Raw genomic sequence first — 20,776 nt, 5'->3', positions numbered from 1 at the left:
GATAAGAATACTGACACATTTCCAAACTTTTAAACCAGGCAATTTTTATTTAGTGCTCTCACACTCTCGCAAAGGTCAAAAAATGGATATTTGGTATGTTTCTCTTGCTATATCGACTCTACTGTCTAAATCGAATGTTTTCCTTTGTGTCGGGGGTGGGGTGGGGGGTGCAGGGGTGCGGTCGAAAATGAGAGGGGAAGAGATAGAAGTACATGTTAACTGTTGACCAGAATATTTTAACAAACTCTTCTCTACATCATTATAGACGTATTTAGAAGCATCGCACCCAAGTCACGTCGCTGATAAACAACCAGACCACGACTCTGTGAATATATAAAGATTAGAAACAAGCTTGGTCCTCATTGGTTGAAAATGAGGACGATTCAGCATGTCGGTACACAGGTTTTTATACTTGGTTTCATATCCATAGCATGTGAGTATAGAATTAATTTGATATGTATGTTGTAATGTTGTAGGGTTTAACGCAATTTTTCAGCACAGGATAGGCTATACATGGCGGCCAGTGATAATGGTGGAGGAAGAACCCGGGAAAACCTGGAAAGAACCACTGACCCACGAGAAGTTTTCTCACATACCCACATTAGCCGAGGCCGAGACTCGAACGAACGTAGACAGAGGTGAGATGGCAGTGATCCGTAACTGTGAGCGCTTTAGACCACTCGGTCACGCGGGGCCCCTGATATGTATGTATGGATGGATGGATGGATGTGTGTGTGTGTGTGTGTGTGTGTGTGTGTGTGTGTGTGTAAGGATTATTCCAAATGACTTTAAATTCATGTGTGTTAATTACATACAAGTATGTAACTATTTGGCATATGCTCTTGTTCGAAAACATTTCTTTCGTAATTCTTCGCAGTTTCCACCTTATTGCGCGAAACATGTCGTATTTGTTGAGAAAAACTTTAAGGGGCATCAATGTCAGATGGATAGCTAAATGTTTCCAAATTAAAATATGACCACTTCTGGAGTTTGTTTATTGGCTTGTATTCGTGGCTACTCTGAAGTCAGCCTCTGTCGTTTGGTCGTGTTTCTTACTTAAGTCAGCATCTGTCGTTTGGTCGTTTTGCTTACTGAAGTCAACATCTGTCGTTTGATCGTTTAGCTTACTGAAGTCAACATCTGTCTTTTGGTGGTGTTGTTTACTGAACTTGTTTAGGAAACAAACCATCTTAATCATCTTCAGTGGGTTTTTTTAGTAACCATTTATACAAAAGGGAAAAACCGAGGAAACGCACAATCTTTCTTGAGCGAAACCTTATTTTCTCTTTTGTTAATTCTTACAGCAATCAAAGGCACGAGACCGACCCCTTACTTTTCCTTACATTATTTTACCATTTTTGGCACGGGGGAGGGGGGCTGAAAAGCAGCATGTTGTAATTATATTCTTTAGCAAGGCGAAAACTATTGCTGCACTCATGCAGAATATTTGACACTTTTTGTGGTATGTTCGTATGGTGGGCGAAGTAGAGAGTAATTTAAAATGTAACATATTACTTCAAGCCAGGGGTCTTTACTTGACAGAGCGGTTGTCAATACCCTGGCGCGATTCCCGCTAGAAGTCATAAGTTTACCCCAACTTTTCAAAGAATTCCATACAACTTCAGTTGTAAATTAGAAAGCCCGATGCGTCCATTCTATACCTAAATCTATACCTAAATTTTACTCTAATTAATGCAAGACCACATATAAAACAACCTGCCAAATATCTATCAACCGCATATCTGTATGGTTTCTCTTCATCAGGTTTCCGTACCGCCAGCCTTTCACGCCGTAGAAACTATACGAGTATCCCCTAACACTGGGAACTATTGTAACTCCGCCACATTAGGCCAGTCAATGTATGCTTTCCAGGCACACTTCGCCAATATAACTGCACCACATTTGCCACCATGGCGACATAAACGGAATCTGCCGAGTCCCTACTTATTTATTCTTTTGTGTAATTTACCGGTTACCTACCGTAAATACTGCCACTGCAGTCACACCACCAAATTACACCACTAGATTTTAATAGGGAATTCGTTATTCCAGGGTCACTCATTCGGTTTTGGCCTGAATTCACTACTAGTGGAAACTCACTAATACTTCACTCCGTGACGTTTGCTCCTAGTAATTGACTAATTATTTCGGGCTACGGATATTTCCATTGCGCCGAATTCCAATAATCATACAAATAATCACACAAATCTAAGAATTCCTTAAAACGGGTCTGCGCATACTTCAACTTTATTACAATATTAATCCGCCAATTATTTAAGATGCCTGTTTATGGAAATTCGGAAAAGTCTAAACATTTACCATCAAAAGAAAATGTGCAACTCTGACATCTTTTTAGCTACAGAAGCCCTCCTTTTATCAGGAACTGCGCATGGGACAGTACCGGACAGCGAACTCAGTGCCTTTATGAGCTCGTTGTGGACTGCTGACGTCAATAGAGCAAGTACCAATCAAGTCACGACAAACATCCAATCACATACAGATTCTAATTCAACTATCGACAGATCACCACAGAGGTAAATTTCTACTTTCATATCTGCAATATTCGGTTACTCTGATAGAGAAATGTGTGCATATTGAAAACAAATCATCAAGTAAAAGTGTTACTTCTTTCGCAACTTTCCACAATTAAGTTTGAAAAATATTTACGTCATCGAATAGAAATGCCTGTCACAACATATGGATGAATAAGGCATAGTGTTAAAAATGTAGTTGATATGACGAAAAATGTTCCGCGACTAAGACAAAATAATGGAAGAAAAACAAGTGGAAAAAACAGACCGATAATAGTAAAAAAATAATTTATTCAATCCAACGGAAGCAAATTTTACCATAAATGCAACAATATCACGCAGTTGAAAAAGGAAGGAGAAAAGAAGTCTTGATAAAGAAGACAGGTTTTTATCTAAAAGTTAGATGATTTCTCGCCCTTTTTTCATCTCATTGGAATCGCTACTTAGCAGAACTTCCAGCTTTTTCATAGAAAACCGAACGAAGTACTGACAAACTGTATATAGCAGAACAACACGTTGCGTAGATGCGGTCCGTGGAATGGAACATATGGTTTCTAAAGAAGGTCACAAAATGTGCTTGCAAATTTCCACGTAAGTGCGAAGTACAACTCTACGTAAGCGTGAAGTACAACTCTACTTAAGTATGAATTACAACTCTAAATAAGTGTTAAGTTCAACTCTATGTAAGTGTGAAGTACAACTCTATGTAAGTGTGAAGTACAACTCTATATAAGTGTGAACTGCACCTCTACGTAAGTGTGAAGTACAACTCTACGTAAGTGTGAAGTACAACTCTATGTAAGTGTGAACTACAACTCAGTGTAAGTGTGAACTACACCTCTACGCAAGTGTGAAGTACAACTCTACGTAAGTGTGAAGTACAACTCTATGTAAGTGTGAAGTAAAATATGTAAGTGTAAACTACAACTCTGTGTAAGTGTGAAGTACAATATGTAAGTGTAAACTACAACTCTGTGTAAGTGTGAAGTACAATATGTAAGTGTAAACTACAACTCTGTAAGTGTGAAGTACAATATGTAAGTGTAAACTACAACTCTGTGTAAGTGTGAAGTACAATATGTAAGTGTAAACTACAACTCTGTGTAAGTGTGAAGTACACCTCTTTGTAAGTGTGAACAACATATATTTCTTTCAAAGCAGCATTCGATAAACTGCGTTACCTAAAAAATAATGTTGATTCTGCTATACGTATAGTAAATGTTCTAGCTAGTAGAAATGTTTTCAACCAACTCACTCATGTAAAATATACGAGGACTGTAATTATTAAAAATCCATATGACAGTAGCAGCTTGTGTTTTATTTTAGATCGGAATGCCAAGTCAGCTTTTTTATGGTTCGGCGCGTGTAGTTAGTTGATCGTGTGTCGTTCGCCGATCTTTTCAAGAATGGCAACTTGTAATCAAACTTGGAAGAAATGTTGCTCAAGTAAAGATATATCCAACATTTTGCTCACTGTGTATATGGCTTCCATAGAAACCACAATGGAAAGCATATTTTCCACCTCTTGCCCAGAACGGCCAATTTCATGACAACTGGTGGCACAATGTTTCGTTACACACCATATTATGACCAGGTGGACACACCAGAAATTATATGACTTCTATAACAATGATAGAACAAAAATGAAAGTCGACCCTTTATATAAAACGGCCGATGGGATGGATTCACTTTAACGTATTAACAATATTTGTATCAATTGAAAATCGTGTCCAATTCCGCTGTATTAATAGGATTGAAACACAAATATGACGTCACCGACAATGTGGCTAGGCCAGTTTGATCTTGGTATTAGGTCATTCTTTGTAATAATGATATCCGCAGTGGGTTCATAGCAACAATGTGACTTCCATAGCAACAGTATGGAAAACCCATTTTAGACTTCATGTAAAGTGGGGGTAATTTGGACATGAGCTATAAAATTTACGCGTGGGCTGACTCCATTACAAGAGGGTGTTTTCTATAGCAACCACATGGACAACATATTTGTCATTTCTTCTCAAGAACAACTCATTGAATTTCGAACAAACTTAGTAGGAATCTTTGACAGTATAGTTTCTGTCAAAATCACGCGTTCAGGTTTTGCGCTAGGGTTGCTAAGGAGGAAATAACGTTACTTACGGAGTCATTCGTGACAATTTGTATAGAAGATATCATAAAGAAAACATCTTATCCTAAATACGTCAAGTATATGTTTTCCATCCGGCTGTTGCAATATCCACACCCTTCCTAATCCCTTGAACAATTTTGATAGAACTTGTTCCAAGAAATATTGTCTCCATATGTTTTATCAATCCAACTCAGCCGTTTTATAAAAAGTAATTAAACTACTTTTTCAATTTTCACTTAGTTTACAATCGACAACCTGATAGAATATGGAATTGTACCGGATAAAATTATTAACACCGTAATCAAAAACGTAAAATCAAATTTACAAATTCGCATTGTTAAATGGTTTAAACTGATTGACTAATATACGGCATATCTCTTTTCAAATTTACAAACAGCCCACCGTCAAACGAGGATATTACAACGTTGTAAAGCTTTATAAATTTACAAACAGTTCGCCATCAAACGTGGATATTACAAGGTTGTAAAGCTGTTCAGTTTATAAACAGCCATCAGCCAAACGTGGATATTACAAGGTTGTAAAGCTGTCCAAATTTACAAACAACCCACAGTCAAACGTGGATATTAAAAAGTAGTAAAGCTAATTATTCAAGTTCGTCTCAGCTAATTCACAATTGCCTCCCCAATAGGACTTGGTTGCTACCAGGTAAAACAATTAGTGCCCAATACATAGCATCTTTTGTACAATGGGAAAATTATAGCAAGGAGTGAATAATGCTTATTATGCTTTTGGCCCAATAAATTACCAATTCACAACCTTGAGTTCTTTGGAGCTTGATTGATAAGACGAAATTTATATACGTGACCCGAAGTTTATTTTACGTTTCTCTGCAGTAAAAAACGTCAGTGAAATAATGTTAAAATTATCAATCCTACCGTTGCGTCAAAGGTGTACATACTACTTTCAATGAAGGCAACTTGTATCATGGATACGGTGATGCAGTTAAACGTATTCCATCGAAAGATAATATTAAATACGTCGTAAATCCAAAGTATAAGCTGTTATCGAACACTACAGAGCTGATATAGAGATCAAACACTAAAGAGGTGTTATAGAGATCGAACACTAAAGAGCCGTGATATAGATCGAACACTGAAGAGCTGTTATAGAGATTGAACACTAAAGAGCTGATGTAGAGATCGAACACTGTCGAGTTGCTATAGAGATCGAACACTAAAGAGGTGTTATAGAGATCGAATACTACAGAGCTGATATAGAGATCGAACACTGTCGAGTTGCTATAGAGATCGAACACTGTAGGGCTGTTATAGAGATTGAACACTAAAGAGGTGTTATAGAGATCGAATAATACAGAGCTGATATAGAGATCGAATACTATGGAGCTGTTTTAGAGATCGAACACTACAGAGCTGATATAAAGATCGAACACTGTAGAACCTATATAGAGATCGAACACTGCAGAGCTGATATAAAAGACTAAACACCATAGAGGTGTTAGGAAACAAAACTGAAATTAGCATGAAAGGTTGAAAATATTGTTTTCAGTTAGTATTACAACAGTTTCATCTGGTTTGCGTTTGACAGGAGCTGGAGCATTTGTTGCGGGAAAAGCTACAAGAACATGTCTTCGTTTGGCTTTAAGTGGGTATGTTGAAACACGTCTTCATTCGGCTTAAAGTGGGTATGTTGAAACACGTCTTTATTCGGCTTTAAGTGGGTATATTGAAACATGTCTTTATTCGGCTTTAAGTGGGTATGTTGAAACACGTCTTCATTTGGCTTTAAGTGGGTATGTTGAAACACGTCTTCATTTGGCATAAAGTGGGTATGTTGAAACGCGTCTTTATTCGGTTTTAAGTGGGTATGTTGAAACACGCCTTCATTCGGCTTTAAGTGGGTATGTTGAAACACGTCTTTATTGGCTTTAAGTGGGTATGTTGAAACACGTCTTCTTTGGCTTTAAGTGGGTATGTTGAAATACGTCTTCATTTGGCTTTAAGTGGGTATGTTGAAATACGTCTTAATTTGGCTTTAAGTGGGTATGTTGAAATACGTCTTCATTTGGCTTAAGTGGGTATGTTGAAACACGTCTTCATTTGGCTTAAAGTGGGTATGTTTAAACACGTCTTCATTTGGCTTTTAAGTGGGTATGTTGAAACACGTCTTCATTTGGCTTTAAGTGGGTATGTTGAAACACGTCTTCATTTGGCTTAAAGTGGGTATGTTGAAACACGTCTTCATTTGGCTTTAAGTGGGTATGTTGAAACACGTCTTCATTTGGCTTTAAGTGGGTATGTTGAAACACGTCTTTATTCGGCTTTAAGTGGGTATGCTGAAACACGTCTTCATTTGGCATAAAGTGGGTATGTTGAAACACGTCTTCATTTGGCATAAAGTGGGTATGTTGAAACACGTCTTCATTTGGCATAAAGTGGGTACGTTTAAACACGTCTTCATTTGGCTTTAAGTGGGTATGTTGAAACACGTCTTCATTCGGCTTTAAGTGGGTATGTTGAAACACGTCTTCATTCGGCTTTAAGTGGGTATGTTGAAACACGTCTTCATTGGCTTTAAGTGGGTATGTTGAAACACGTCTTCATTGGCTTTAAGTGGGTATGTTGAAACACGTCTTCATTTGGCTTTAAGTTGGTATGTTGAAACACGTCTTAATTTGGCTTAAAGTGGGTATGTTGAAACATGTCTTCATTTGGCTTAAAGTGGGTATGTTGAAACACGTCTTGATTTGGCTTTAAGTGGGTATGTTGAAACAAGTCTTCATTCGGCTATAATGGCTTTGTTGCAAAGCTACAAAGACTTGATGCAAAACCTTGGAGTTAAAAAAACATCGCTCAATAATAGTTTTAAAACATAATGAAATAGTCACATAATCCATTGATAACTTGAATGGTATCAACAGCATGACAAACAAAGCAATACTTGCCAAGAAATTATTCATCGAAGCTCATTTTAATCATCAATAAGCATAACATGTAACAGGAAATTTAAGAAAACTGAGCCAAAAAAACCGCAATCAAGAACAAAAAAACAACAACATTAATACAGATAGCCAAGGTAAGCAGGAACTGAAAAGAACTGTTTGCAAAAGGGATGAACTAAAAAAGCAAAGATTCGAAACCTCTGTAGCGAAATAGCGTTCAGCATAGTCTCCGCAATTGTGCTTAGCAGATGTTTTTCCTCTCCATCTAGAAGAAGCTTACAAAAAAAAGATATAAGTTGAAGGTAAAATATTTAAACGATTGGCTGTTTAAATTTTCCCCCACCGTACCGATAGGGCAGCGCAAATTCTCGCGGTCTTTATGAAAAAGTTGTCTAAGTCAACAAAAAGTGAAACCAGCAATGCCTTAACATTTCTGATGGTTTCTACTGTTCGGGAATATTGTATGACAATAAATCCACATCTATTGAATAAAAGCAGTGACTATATATATCGAAACTGTATTTTAATAGTATTAGATTATATATTTGAAGATCATAAAAAGTTGACTGCTCAGTATGAATAAATATTTATCAGCTTTGGTCTGTACGTTCACACAAGATTTTGTATTTGAAACGGATTTATGATAATTTATGTAGGAATATCCTTTGAGCGCTCGATACCCTTCAACATGTCAAATAATCAGTCTTCTCAAACATCAATCATTGCTTATTTCCTGTCCAAATTTGGAATGCATGATGTCAAATAGACATCAGCCAATGTTACTGATTCTCCTCTATTTATCTTATCGACATCCTTCAGTCTCTGAAGACTGGATCTGCGCTCTGAAGTAGTAGTAAGTCAGTTGACGAGTAGCATCTGGTTTGGCTGATAAGACCCACTCGGGAATGACAATCTCTGTTCTATCTGTCGTGGCTGATAAGATCCACTCGGGGATGACAATCTCTGTTCCATCTATCGTGGCTGATAAGACCCACTCGGGGATGACAATCTATGTTCCATCTGTCGTGGCTGATAAGACCCACTCGGGATGACAATCTCTGTTCCATCTGTCGTGGGTGATAAGACCCACTCGGGGATGACAATATCTGTTCCATCTGTCGTCGCTGATAAGACCCACTCGGGATGACAATCTCTGTTCCATCTGTCGTGGGTGATAAGACCCACACGGGAATGACAATTTCTATTCCATCTGTCGTACTTGAAGCTGGTGTCTTGGTTTCCCAAAAGTTTTTTTCATCTTCTTTCTGCTGACTATTTTCTCCTCCTCTTATTGCAACTGTCGTCTCTCGCTTCTCTTACGTTTTCTTTTGGTTGAGATCATTCCTCAAGCTACTACAGTCCTAAGGAAGTGCTTCCCAGGTATCCACATCGATGTCCAAGTGCTTGAAGCCTCTATTTATTATATTTAAACCCATGCTGTACAACCAAGCTCCTATATTTCGCTTGCTCTTCCACACCTCGTAAAGCTAACTGTTTAGCTATACCTATACCGTCTTAGCTACCGCTCCGGTCGCCTAGTGGATAGAGCGTCCGCCTCGGATGCAGGAGGACGTGGGTTCGATCCCCGTCAGAGTCATACCAGTGACATATATAATTGGTACTAACAGCTGCCTCGCTTGGCGTTCAGCATTAATAGGTTAGTGTTAGGATTGGTCGGCTTGGTAAATGGGTGGGACATCATGCTACATGTCTGCGGCATGATGCTCAAGTACTAGACATCACTATGAGCTGCCACACTGCGGATATAGTAGCGATATGACTGGCAAACTGTTAAAGTTACGTTAAAATTCCAATTCACAACACATCACACACCTTCTTAGCTATACCTACACCTTCTTAATGCTACCCGTTTAGTTTAGTTATATCTGTACCTTCTTAACTCTACCCGTTTGGTCTAGCTATATATGTACCTTCTTAACTCTCCCGTTTAGTCCAGCTATATATGTATCTTCTTACCTCTACCCGTTTAATCTAGCTATATATGTACCTTCTTAACTCTACCCGTTTAGTCTAGCTACATATGTACCTTCTAACTCTACCCGTTTAGTCTAGCTATATCTATACCTTCTTAACTCTACCCGTTTGTTCTAGCTATATCTGTACCTTCTTAACTCTACCCGTTTAGTCTAGCTATATATGTACCTTCTTAACTCTACCCGTTTAGTCAAGATATATCTATACCTTCTTAACGCTACCCGTTTGTTCTAGCTATATCTATACCTTCTTAACTCTACCCGTTTAGTCTAGCTATATCTATACCTTCTTAACTCTACCCGTTTAGTCAAGATATATCTATACCTTCTTAACTCTACCCGTTTAGTCTAGCTATATCTATACCTTCTTAACTCTACCCGTTTGTTCTAGCTATATCTGTACCTTCTTAACTCTACCCGTTTAGTCTAGCTATATATGTACCTTCTTAACTCTACCCGTTTAGTCAAGATATATCTATACCTTCTTAACGCTACCCGTTTGTTCTAGCTATATCTATACCTTCTTAACTCTACCCGTTTAGTCTAGCTATATCTATACCTTCTTAACTCTACCCGTTTAGTCAAGATATATCTATACCTTCTTAACTCTACCCGTTTAGTCTAGCTATATATGTACCTTCTTAACTCTACCCGTTTAGTCAAGATATATCTATACCTTCTTAACGCTACCCGTTTATTCTAGCTATATATGTACCTTCTTAACGATACTCGTTCTAGCTATATCTATACCTTCTTAACTCTACCCGTTTAGTCTAGCTATATCTATACCTTCTTAACTCTACCCGTTTAGTCAAGATATATCTATACCTTCTTAACTCTACCCGTTTAGTCTAGCTATATATGTACCTTCTTAACTCTACCCGTTTAGTCAAGATATATCTATACCTTCTTAACGCTACCCGTTTGTTCTAGCTATATCTATACCTTCTTAACTCTACCCGTTTAGTCTAGCTATATCTATACCTTCTTAACTCTACCCGTTTAGTCAAGATATATCTATACCTTCTTAACGCTATCCGTTTATTCTAGCTATATCTGTACCTTCTTAAGGATACTCGTTCTAGCTATATCTATACTGTTTTCTTAAGGCTACCCTTTTATTCAAACAATACATGTACGACCAAAAATGTCGAGTTTTTCCACCGATACTGTTCTTGAAATGTGTTCAATGTGATTGAAAAGTTCATGAATGCATATTTTTCTTATTTTGAGTATAACATCTGTACTTGTTTACATTTCTTTCGACATAATATTATATAAATTTCGTGCATTCATATTCCGTGAATCTTTTGATGTTTTATCATTTATTTTGGTACTGACATAACAAATTTATACGTACACATATTGTATTATTTATTGAAACATATTTAAATATATTTTTTAAAGATATTTTACGCGTGTTACAAGGAGAGTAAGAAAAATGAATCAAAGTATATTTGTGTGAAAGGACAGCAAGAATAAAAAGTATGTTTCAATTCGCCGACAATTAACAAGAAAAGCAAAGAAAATACATTGCCACTAGGATTCTTAATCAGTTTTGTCCATCGTGAAAAGGTGATCATTCTAAACAGGTGTATGTTATGGTCGGCTATTCCTGCATGCATATGTCAAGAACATAATGATTCCTAAAGAAATACATTTAGTTTTTATTTTGAATTATATAAAATACTAAAACGAACAATTTTTCTTTAATTTAACTTGCTGTTTTTGGCCAAAGAAAATCTGGTTACAAAATAAAAACGACATACAGTTGGTAAGTCTTTATTTTTACGCTATTTTCTGACGGGTGTTTGCTGTTATTACGTCGCTAACATACGTGTTCGTACCACGTAGCAAAATATCCATTGCACTTATCTTTCTTACCTGTGATAATAACACATTACAATAATAAATCATTGTTCCTTGTTTGAGAGTAGATACAAAGTTTAATACCGACGTATGTCATTGATTCAGGATTTCAACACATGAATTCTATATAATTCTCAGTAAATACTATCCCATGCAAAAGACAAATTAAGGATAAATAGCTTAAATATCGTTGCGCAAATTACTGTTTCATGCTTTGAAAATCAAACAAAAAGCTTTGCAACTTGAGAGCTCATTATTTCGTATTAGGCTTTTGCAATAGCATTGCGTTATTTATTAGAATGGTTTTAAAATGGGAAAGTTGAACAGCTTAGAACTTGAAGCAGCGCTCCAATGTTTTAAGAATCTAGTCTACGGTTGACTTTGCCTTTCATTGAAAATTATATTATTTTTTTTATAAATTAGAATGGTGTTTTACTGCAAAGGATTTTTTACTGCATCGATATTGTTGATCTAGATGACAAGAATATAGTAAAAATAAAAACGGCAACAAAGGAAAATTAATATCGTCTAGAAATGTCAGTTGCATTTACGTCCACTACTAATGTCAGCATCATTTGTTGTTGTTAGAGATGTCGCATTCCAAAATGATTGGGTATGTGACAAAATTACAACTCGATAAAACTGTCGATTCAGATTGTTTATTGCTATTATTATCGTATTCTGTAATCGTTGGTTAGTGTAGAATAAATTACTAGCTATACTTGTAATTAAACTTATTACTTGATTCCCATGTAGTTACACTTGTACCTTGATTCCAATGCAATTACACTTGTACCTTGATTCCTATGTATGTACACGTATAACTTGATTCCAGTGCAATTACACGCATTACTTGAAATGTTTGTGGGAGATTTCTCAATAATAATCAGGACCGGCCTGATATATGTGTGTGTGTGTGTGTGTGTGTGTGTGTGTGTGTGTGTGTGTGTGTGTAGAGAGAGAGAGAGAGAATGAAAGGGGGTAATTTTAAAGAGCTGGAATAAAATCTTTCCAGCAGAATGAATCAAATCGGGCCCCGCGTTTGCTCAGGCCGTTCCTGATAATAATAATAATAATAATAATAGTAATACAATCTGAGATGAAACTTGGTCTAACGAACTTGCTATGTAATATTTAACTTCTCCAATGCTTTTGTAAATACAAATTGTTTCAAAAGTATATAAAGGATACAACAATCGTATGTTTTGTTTTGAAGGCTATTTACCCATGTGGATGAGAACCTATTTAACCGCTCGACTTACGCTGCATTCCTTAAACTTCTGGACAACTACGACCATGTACTAGGTCAAGCTGAGCAAACGACCCCTCAGGAAGAGAGTGAAATCTCGCATTTTCTCAATGAAATCTCGCAAACAGAGGTGATGCAGAAGACAGTACATTTTCTACGAGAGAAAGGTAACCGTTAAATGACTGGCCGCCTTATTTTACCTTATTTACCCGCGTATCACGGCAGCAAACATCTACACTGTTCATTTAGCATGATAAGTAGAGTAGAGTAAACATCGTACAACCTGATCTGTCGTCGGATAATGGCAGACCTGTTTTTACACTGTGGACTTCGAATGGTAAGAATAACAATTCATAAAAAAATACCTGAACTGTAGTCGCATAATGGCAGTCCTGGTTTTATGTTGTTGACTTTGGATTGTAAGTAGAACAAGCACGGATCTGTCGTGGCTTAATGGCAGACCATGGTTTACATTACAGGCCTGAAATGATAAGCAAAACAAACATCTTAAAAACCTGGTCCGTCGATGGTACTTGGCAGACCAGGGTTTGATCTGTCGCAGGTTAATGGCAGACCAAGGTTTTCACGGTTGGCTTGAAATGATAACCATAACAAATATCGAGGAACCAGATCTGTAGAGGGTTACTAACAATTTTAACAAAACCTATGCCTTTTTTATGTGAAGCAGTTAATGCAGTTAGGGTCTCGATCTGTATCGGGCATTATCAGACCAGAGTTCTGATCTGTTGTGGGTTAATGGCATATCAGGGTTAATTCCACGAGAGGTTTTGATCTATCGCGAGTCAGTGACAGACCAGGGTTTTGATCTGTAGCGAGTTAATAGCAGATCAAAATTTAAATTTTTTACTTGAAATGATAAAGAGAAGAATGTGATATTATTACGAGTCTGTGCTCTTAAAATAAGTAACAGAAAAGAGTGAAGGACATTTTAGCTTTGTAAAAATCTAAAATTAATTTATTTCCCTAGAATACACAGTGAAAATGAGAAAGTGGAACTTAACGGTATTGCTAATTAGATTCCAAAATAATCCGAGCATTACAGACACAAGTAGTAATAATTTCAAGTCCTGAATAAAACTCAGTACAAATCTCGAAGAAATCCAAAAACTGAAGACGATGACATGTCTGTTATAGCTTATAGAGTGTTGATGTGTCGACAGTCTTTTGTTGAATCGTATTAATATAATTCCAGTTTTGAAGTCAGTATAAATTCAAGTGAATGTCTATATCCAAGAATTTTATCAGAGCACTTTTGTATTTCGACAGAAAATAATCACTTGAATGAAATAATCTGAAGCAAATAAAATTCAGCACAACTGGTCACAACATAATTAATTTTTAAAGTGCTAGATGTTAAAGCAAAAATAATAAAATCCTCAAAATCACAAAATTATATAGTTCTCTACTTGACATTAGGTCACAATTAGCATATTATATTTTTAAGGCCTACATTAGGTAATGAAAGATTATATTGCATTACCTTGTAATACAGGTCTACTTAAAATTGAAATTTCGAGTCATATTGTGAATGAATACGCATTACAACAACTTTTCCATTTGATCTGAAATGAACAGAATTTGGTAATTTTTTTCGATTCTACTAAATTTTGTGATTATGAGCTGGATTTATCTGTGGCAATTCTACATGAAGTAACATCTAATTGGTGCAGCGAGAAAGCAGTTTGTTGACTCATCTGCATGTGTGTTTCTGTTTTGTCATTGAATGTTTGGAATCATAATATTAGTGGGAAAAATGAACTCTTTCAATTGTAATTATCACAAAAACGCTATGGAATATAATGTTCATTTTATTTTGAGTGCAGTAAAGAGGACGTTATTGCACTCGAAATGTAGTCGAAATTACAGCACAATTTCTAAATGTGTAATCAAAATTTAGAACCCTTGATAGAGCTCATGTAATTCGGATTTTCAAAACTAAGAAAGCGAATTTTGAGGAAATTCAGGATGTAAAACTTTATGTATATTTTTTGCCATTCTTATTGCAAGCTAAAGAAGACACGTCTATTCCTTGTCACTTGCATGCTCTTTGTAAGGGGGGGGGGGACTGTATGACCTGTCTGGCGTCTATTGCTAGCCTAAATCCGAATCATTGCATCAAAAAGTTAACGCGGAATATTGCAAAGCAGCTGGTACGTGGCAGTCCATGAAATAACTGCTTTAACGTTAACGGAGACAAAAATGAGCATATAATATTTAATAAATATTAGAGTCTCCTAAATTTATAAAGTATAACCAGCATAAAAACACAATAAAAATAAACCAATTATTGCTTATAGAAGACCCAAGAATTGCACAAAATTATTTTTAAATTAGAACTAAACAGACAGAAATTAATAAAGATATAATTGCCATCTAAATGTAACAGGCATCTGTGCTTTCAAAATACTTATTTTAGTAGCGCCAATAAAAAAGAAGTATTTTCTCAACGTTATAACACTAACTGCATATCAACTATGTGATTTATTTAATAACCTGTAAAAAAATGTAACATACAACATGTTGGACAAACACTTCAACAAGTTTCTAAGAGAATGAATAATCATCGCTTTCGTATAAAAAATTATAGAGATCCTCAGTTCTCTTCTAATATTTGAATACAGTTTAAATCAAATAATCACTCTCTACTCAATTTTACTTTTATGCCAATGCAAGGAGATATAAATAGAATAATAAAAGAAAGTTATTGGGTTCATAAGTTAGATACTTTGTACCCCAATGGCCTTAATACCAAGGCACTATATAAAACTGTATAAAACGTTAATTAAAAAATTGATATGTTGTATATCCTTTATAAAAAAAATATAATTGTATGTGTGACTGTTTCTCTATATTTTATTATTTTACTCAATGAATAAAATAAAAAAGTCAAATTGGGTCAAGCAGAAATGAACTCAGTTTTGGGCAAGTCAAGTCCAGCATACAATGTTACATTAAAATAGTACGTTATAAAAGATTAAAATCTACTTAACAAACAAACAATTAAATTAAATTTACATAACAATATGGCGTAGGATAATCTCGTACAATGCGTTGGTTATGTCGTATATATAATGCGTGGTATAATGTCTTCGTATAGTGTGCGGGATGATGCGTTGCATAATGTCGTAGTAAAATGCGTGGAATAATGTTGTAGTATAATGCGTGGGATAATGTAATATATTGCTTGGGATAATTAGTCATATAATCTTGTATTATGTGTAGGATAATGTCGTAGATAATGCGCGGGATAAGTGTTGCATGATGTCTTCGTTTAATGTGTGGGATGATGCGTCGCATAATATCATAGTAAAATGCGTGGGATAATGTTGTAGTATAATGCGTGGGATAATGTAATATATTGCGCGGGATATTGCGTCATATAATCTTGTATCGTGCGTAGGATAATATCATAAATAACGCGAGGGATAATGAGTTGTATAATGTCTTCGTATAATGTGCCGGATAATGCGTCGCATAACATTGTAGCAAAATGCGTGGGATAAAATCATAGTATAAATGCGTGGGATAATGTAGTATAATGCGTAGGATATGTGATAATGTCTTTATATGATGCATAGATAACGTCGTCGTATTATGCCTGGGATAATGAGGAATAATGTAATATACCGAGTAGGATAATGCGTCTGATTATGTGTGGGATAATGTTGTCGGATTATGTGTGGGATAATATTGTCATATAATGAGCCGTCAGACACGTTTTACATGGTTTACCTGAAATAATGAGAAGAAAAAAATACATTGTGGAACCTGATATATGATAATTATATTATGGGACATCGGAACCCGGTCTATGCCGTTTTGCAGACATTGTAGGTATATAAAGGGCCAATACGCTAATGTCTGCTTCAAAATTCGTTACCCTTAGAATACGCTTGATTATTAAATGATATCCGAGGTAGTTGCAGCAGCAAAAACAACCGTAGTAGTAATAGTAGTAACAGTAGTAGTAGTGTAGTAGTAGTAGTGTCTTGTGCCAATTTTTTTTTTCCCATGTCGTAAAGTTTAAAAACAAAGAAATTAAATACTCCAATAGTCAGGCATTGCGAAAAGGTGTATCCTACATATACACACGGGTTTCATTCGCCATATCTGTGATCAATCTATACTCCACAAAAAAAACAAAATCTGTAAAAATTTCGTAATAAATATATATATATATATATATATATATATATATATATATATATATATATATATATATATATATATTACGAAATTTTTATATTTATATTTAATATTTAATAATTAATATATATATATATATATATATATATATATATATATATATATATATATATATATATATATATATATATATATATATTAATTCTTCAAAATAAATAAATTACATAACAATCATGAAGATCGGAAACGAGTAATTTATTCTGCCGTCAAAATGATTCAGTATAAAATATTCACACGATGAGATGGTGTATTGTAAAACTTAACCTTAGTCTGTTGTTAGCTCCTCACCAAACACAAATTTTATCCATTGGCACTTCCAGTCGAGGATAAAAGAAGCTACTTCAAAGATTTTTTTCACTGGAGCATTAGTTATTGTTCCGCTTGAAGAAGCGGTGACCTCTGAGACAGGTGAATATGTAACAACGTACTTGTTTTCATCATAACTATAAAACAACAAGTTCGTGGTATTTTATTTTTCAGGTTATATAGCGTCTGCATGGAGTGAACTCGAGTCATTGATCAGGCAAATATGGTTCACAAACTTTGCCAGGCATGCCCACAGTCACATTAAAGAGAGTTCTGCGTTCGAGCACGTGTTTGTTGGCGAGTACACCCAGACAGTGGTTGAAGGTTTCCATAACTGGATAGAATTCTACCTTCAGGAGAAAGCTGGAAATCTGAATTATCTGGGCTATCTTTCCGTACATCAGGTAAATCACAGCAAGTTTCTGTACATCAGGCAAATCACGGCAAGTTTCCGTACATCAGGTAAATCACGGCAAGTTTCCGTACATCAGGTAAATTACGGCAAGTTTCCGTACATCAGGTAAATCACGGCGAGTTTCTGTACATCAGGCAAATCACGGCAAGTTTCTGTACATCAGGTAAATCACGGCAAGTTTCCGTACATCAGGTAAATCACGGCAAGTTTCCATACATCAGACAAATCACGACAAGTTTCCACACATCAGGTAAATCACGGCAACTTTCCGTACATCAGGCAAATCACTATAAGTTTCCATACATCAGGTAAATCACGGCAAGTTTCCGTACATCAGGCAAATCACGGTTTCCGTACATCAGATAAATTGCGGCAAGCTTCCGTACATCAGATAAATCACGGCAAGTCTCCGTTCAAATATCTGAGTCCAGCTTTGAACTAATTACAGCTTTCAAACCATTTTTTTTAATATCGTGTTATTTCTATAAAATTTTTTGTTACAAGCGTATATCTAAATATGCAATGTTGCATCCCTTCCATGTACGTCTTTTATAATTATAATTTATGCATATATTTTGTATTGGAAAATAAAAATCACGGGTTTGTGTATTAGTCAAGATACGCTACGGATGACTGCAACACAGTAATATAATTCCAGGTTTGAATTCACTATAAATCCAGTAAATATCTCTGTATCCCAGTAAATGTCTCTATCCAAGAATATGACTGAACTCTGTATTCTAGAGAACACACACACACACACACACACACACTACTGTCTATATGATGCCAATGAGTACATTCATAACATCATTTATACAGACTATATTTATACTTAGTGGAAATGGTTACAATATTAACACTACATACTGATTTTTTTTTCTTCTGTTATTGTTATCACTTGTCAAATGAAATGTAACAGATTATGACGGTTAAAAATTATGTTGATATCTTGTTTTGGTGATGATGCCCACTCAGTTGAAAAGGGAAAAAAGCAAAACAATTACTCTAGATGCTCAGGTTATAATAGTATATAATTTTGGACAGGAATATGTCGCCCGATATATAATTTTGGACAGGAACCCAAGCATGCAACATGTAGGCCTAATGTTGAATTCCTAGATCAATTTACGTTCATGTACTATTCACTTGTTACCTGTCAGTATTCGACGAACCTGTCTGACTGTAAATATATTTTTCTTATATAAAGAAATCAATGTAAAGGCACTGAAGACGTATGTGCAATTCTTTAATATTGTCCTTAAAAAGTGGATGGGGTGAGGTGGGAGACACTGTATAACTGGCAGTTTGGATGTCCAGAAAGTTTGAACTATGGATAAGAGGTTCCTAATCTGTCGCAAAGGGGGATAACTTTTACAATAAACATTGTCGATGTTTTTTCTGTCTCTGTTACAGTGGAAAAATTAATAGCATGACGCCTTTTTTGACAGGTAAGTCGATGTCAGAGATGAAAGAGACTAAGTAAAAGGTTATGATGATGATGAATGAAGTACCTAACACTATGTTTGTCTAGGATAAATTCATACCTGACCCTGCGTATAAAAAAATACTCAAAATACCTATCTGTTTTGGGTATCAAAATTTGTCAGAAATGGAGTGGCGTAGGGTTTTCCACCACCACCATCAGTATATAACTCGAAACCATAAATAAGGGATCAATGATTCTGACATAATGACCAGGGCCGACAAGGGGGGGGGGGGACCGGTGAAATATCCCCGGTTCCCGGGCCGTAAAACACATTTTAATTTAATAAAAGAAAATTTTGTTTGAACAAGAACTAGGAGAGGCCCGGGTGTTTCTTACCCAAGGGCCCTTGCTCGCTTTATACGGACCTGATAATGACGAAGTTATTTACTTAAAACTTAATAAAAATGGCATCAGGCGTGAAAAATGCACCCAAACTGGAGGTGTATCCACGAATACCATCATATACTGGTACACGCATGTGTCCTAGGTCGTCCAGACAAAATTAGTGATGTTTATAGGTTTCACCACCGTTAGGTCACTGGTTGTCACAAACTTGGTTGCTGTGAGTTCTCAATAGAAGTTTTTCATTTCTGACACAATTGAAGCTGGTTTAAGTTTTTATTCTAGATTAAAAAATGGGCCTCTTCTTCTTTCAGCCAAACATAATCGGAGTTCATTTTACCTGGCACGGACGACTTAAGAAGTACAACGCCATTATTTACGGGACAAGTCCAGAGTTTGACCTAGCCATGTACACAGTCTGTTTCGTTCTCCGAGAGAACAGAAAGTGTTCATTTCAACTAGATGGGCATCCGGTATCCGTTCATTCCTTTGACCTTGACAGGGATGGAGTCAGGCTTATAGGCACAGTCTATCTCGATGCATAGTCAGAATTTAAGTTTTGTAACGTGTCATCTTGACTTGGGCCAGGTCACGCTCCGACATTAAACTCTATCCGCCGTTTGCTTTTTTATTTTCCTTCCCTACTGTGTCTTCGTTACCTCCTATCTTCATAACCTAGTCGGACATCGTAACCTATTTCTCCGAGACAAAAAAATACGCATAGAATGTATGTCGGCACAAAAAGTTACCAAATATTCATATATTTTGACCACCAGATTGACTGACAATTGTGAATTAAAACTTCTCGGACAATCCTTGTTTTGTAAATAGTCGAGGTGTTCCGAATGTCATCTACCCGCATACACTTACTATATGATCCGTAGGCTGTGCCGGATTTCCCATTAAACACACAAAGCACGTGCTTAGGGCACAAGCTTAACAGGGGCACCATAAGAAATTAATTGTTCATGATAATGTCTGATGAACTATATATGACTATTTCGATCTGCATGTACGAGTATTTTGATTTGATATGATGGCAACACTGGTATTTTCATTTTTTTTTTAAATAGCTTTTAATAGTTTGTTGAGTTTCACATATTGTAGGAGCCCTCCCACACCATAATATCTGCAGAGCTTAGGGCCCCTGCAGGCCTTAAACTGGCACTGCCTGTAGGGATTACCTCAAAGATGAGAATATTTCTGACCCTGATTAGTTTTCCAGTTTAATTAGTTTCGCGCTTTGGGCGTTTTGATCCAGGTTGTTACATTCTTTTACCCATCAAAAGGGACAGAGCCATGTGTC

General features: G+C 36.1%; 1 protein-coding gene across 1 annotated transcript; it reads left to right on the top strand.

The window, feature by feature from the left end:
* Positions 1–295: 295 nt before the first annotated feature.
* Positions 296–20,091, top strand: LOC149790216 (uridylate-specific endoribonuclease-like). The gene is made up of 5 exons (XM_089973423.1): positions 296–433; positions 2,357–2,534; positions 12,659–12,858; positions 17,399–17,628; positions 19,785–20,091. The coding sequence occupies exons 1-5, from the start codon at positions 373–375 to the stop codon at positions 20,013–20,015; spliced, it is 900 nt and encodes a 299-aa protein (XP_089829549.1). The 5' UTR covers positions 296–372; the 3' UTR covers positions 20,016–20,091.
* The last annotated feature ends 685 nt before the right edge of the window (positions 20,092–20,776 follow it).

The sequence above is a fragment of the Sinohyriopsis cumingii genome, chromosome 10, assembly GCF_028554795.1.
Source record: "Sinohyriopsis cumingii isolate HCF-2022 chromosome 10, ASM2855479v2, whole genome shotgun sequence".
Lineage (NCBI taxonomy): Eukaryota > Metazoa > Mollusca > Bivalvia > Unionida > Unionidae > Sinohyriopsis > Sinohyriopsis cumingii.
This window is presented reverse-complemented; position numbering and strand designations above follow the sequence as displayed.

Coding starts and splice junctions, on each gene's coding strand:
- LOC149790216 (XM_089973423.1), top strand. CDS start 373: ATGAGGACGATTCAGCATGTCGGTACACAGGTTTTTATACTTGGTTTC. Junction 2,535..12,658: donor ATCGACAGATCACCACAGAG/GTAAATTTCTAC, acceptor TTTGTTTTGAAG/GCTATTTACCCATGTGGATG. Junction 17,629..19,784: donor GCTATCTTTCCGTACATCAG/GTAAATCACAGC, acceptor TTCTTCTTTCAG/CCAAACATAATCGGAGTTCA.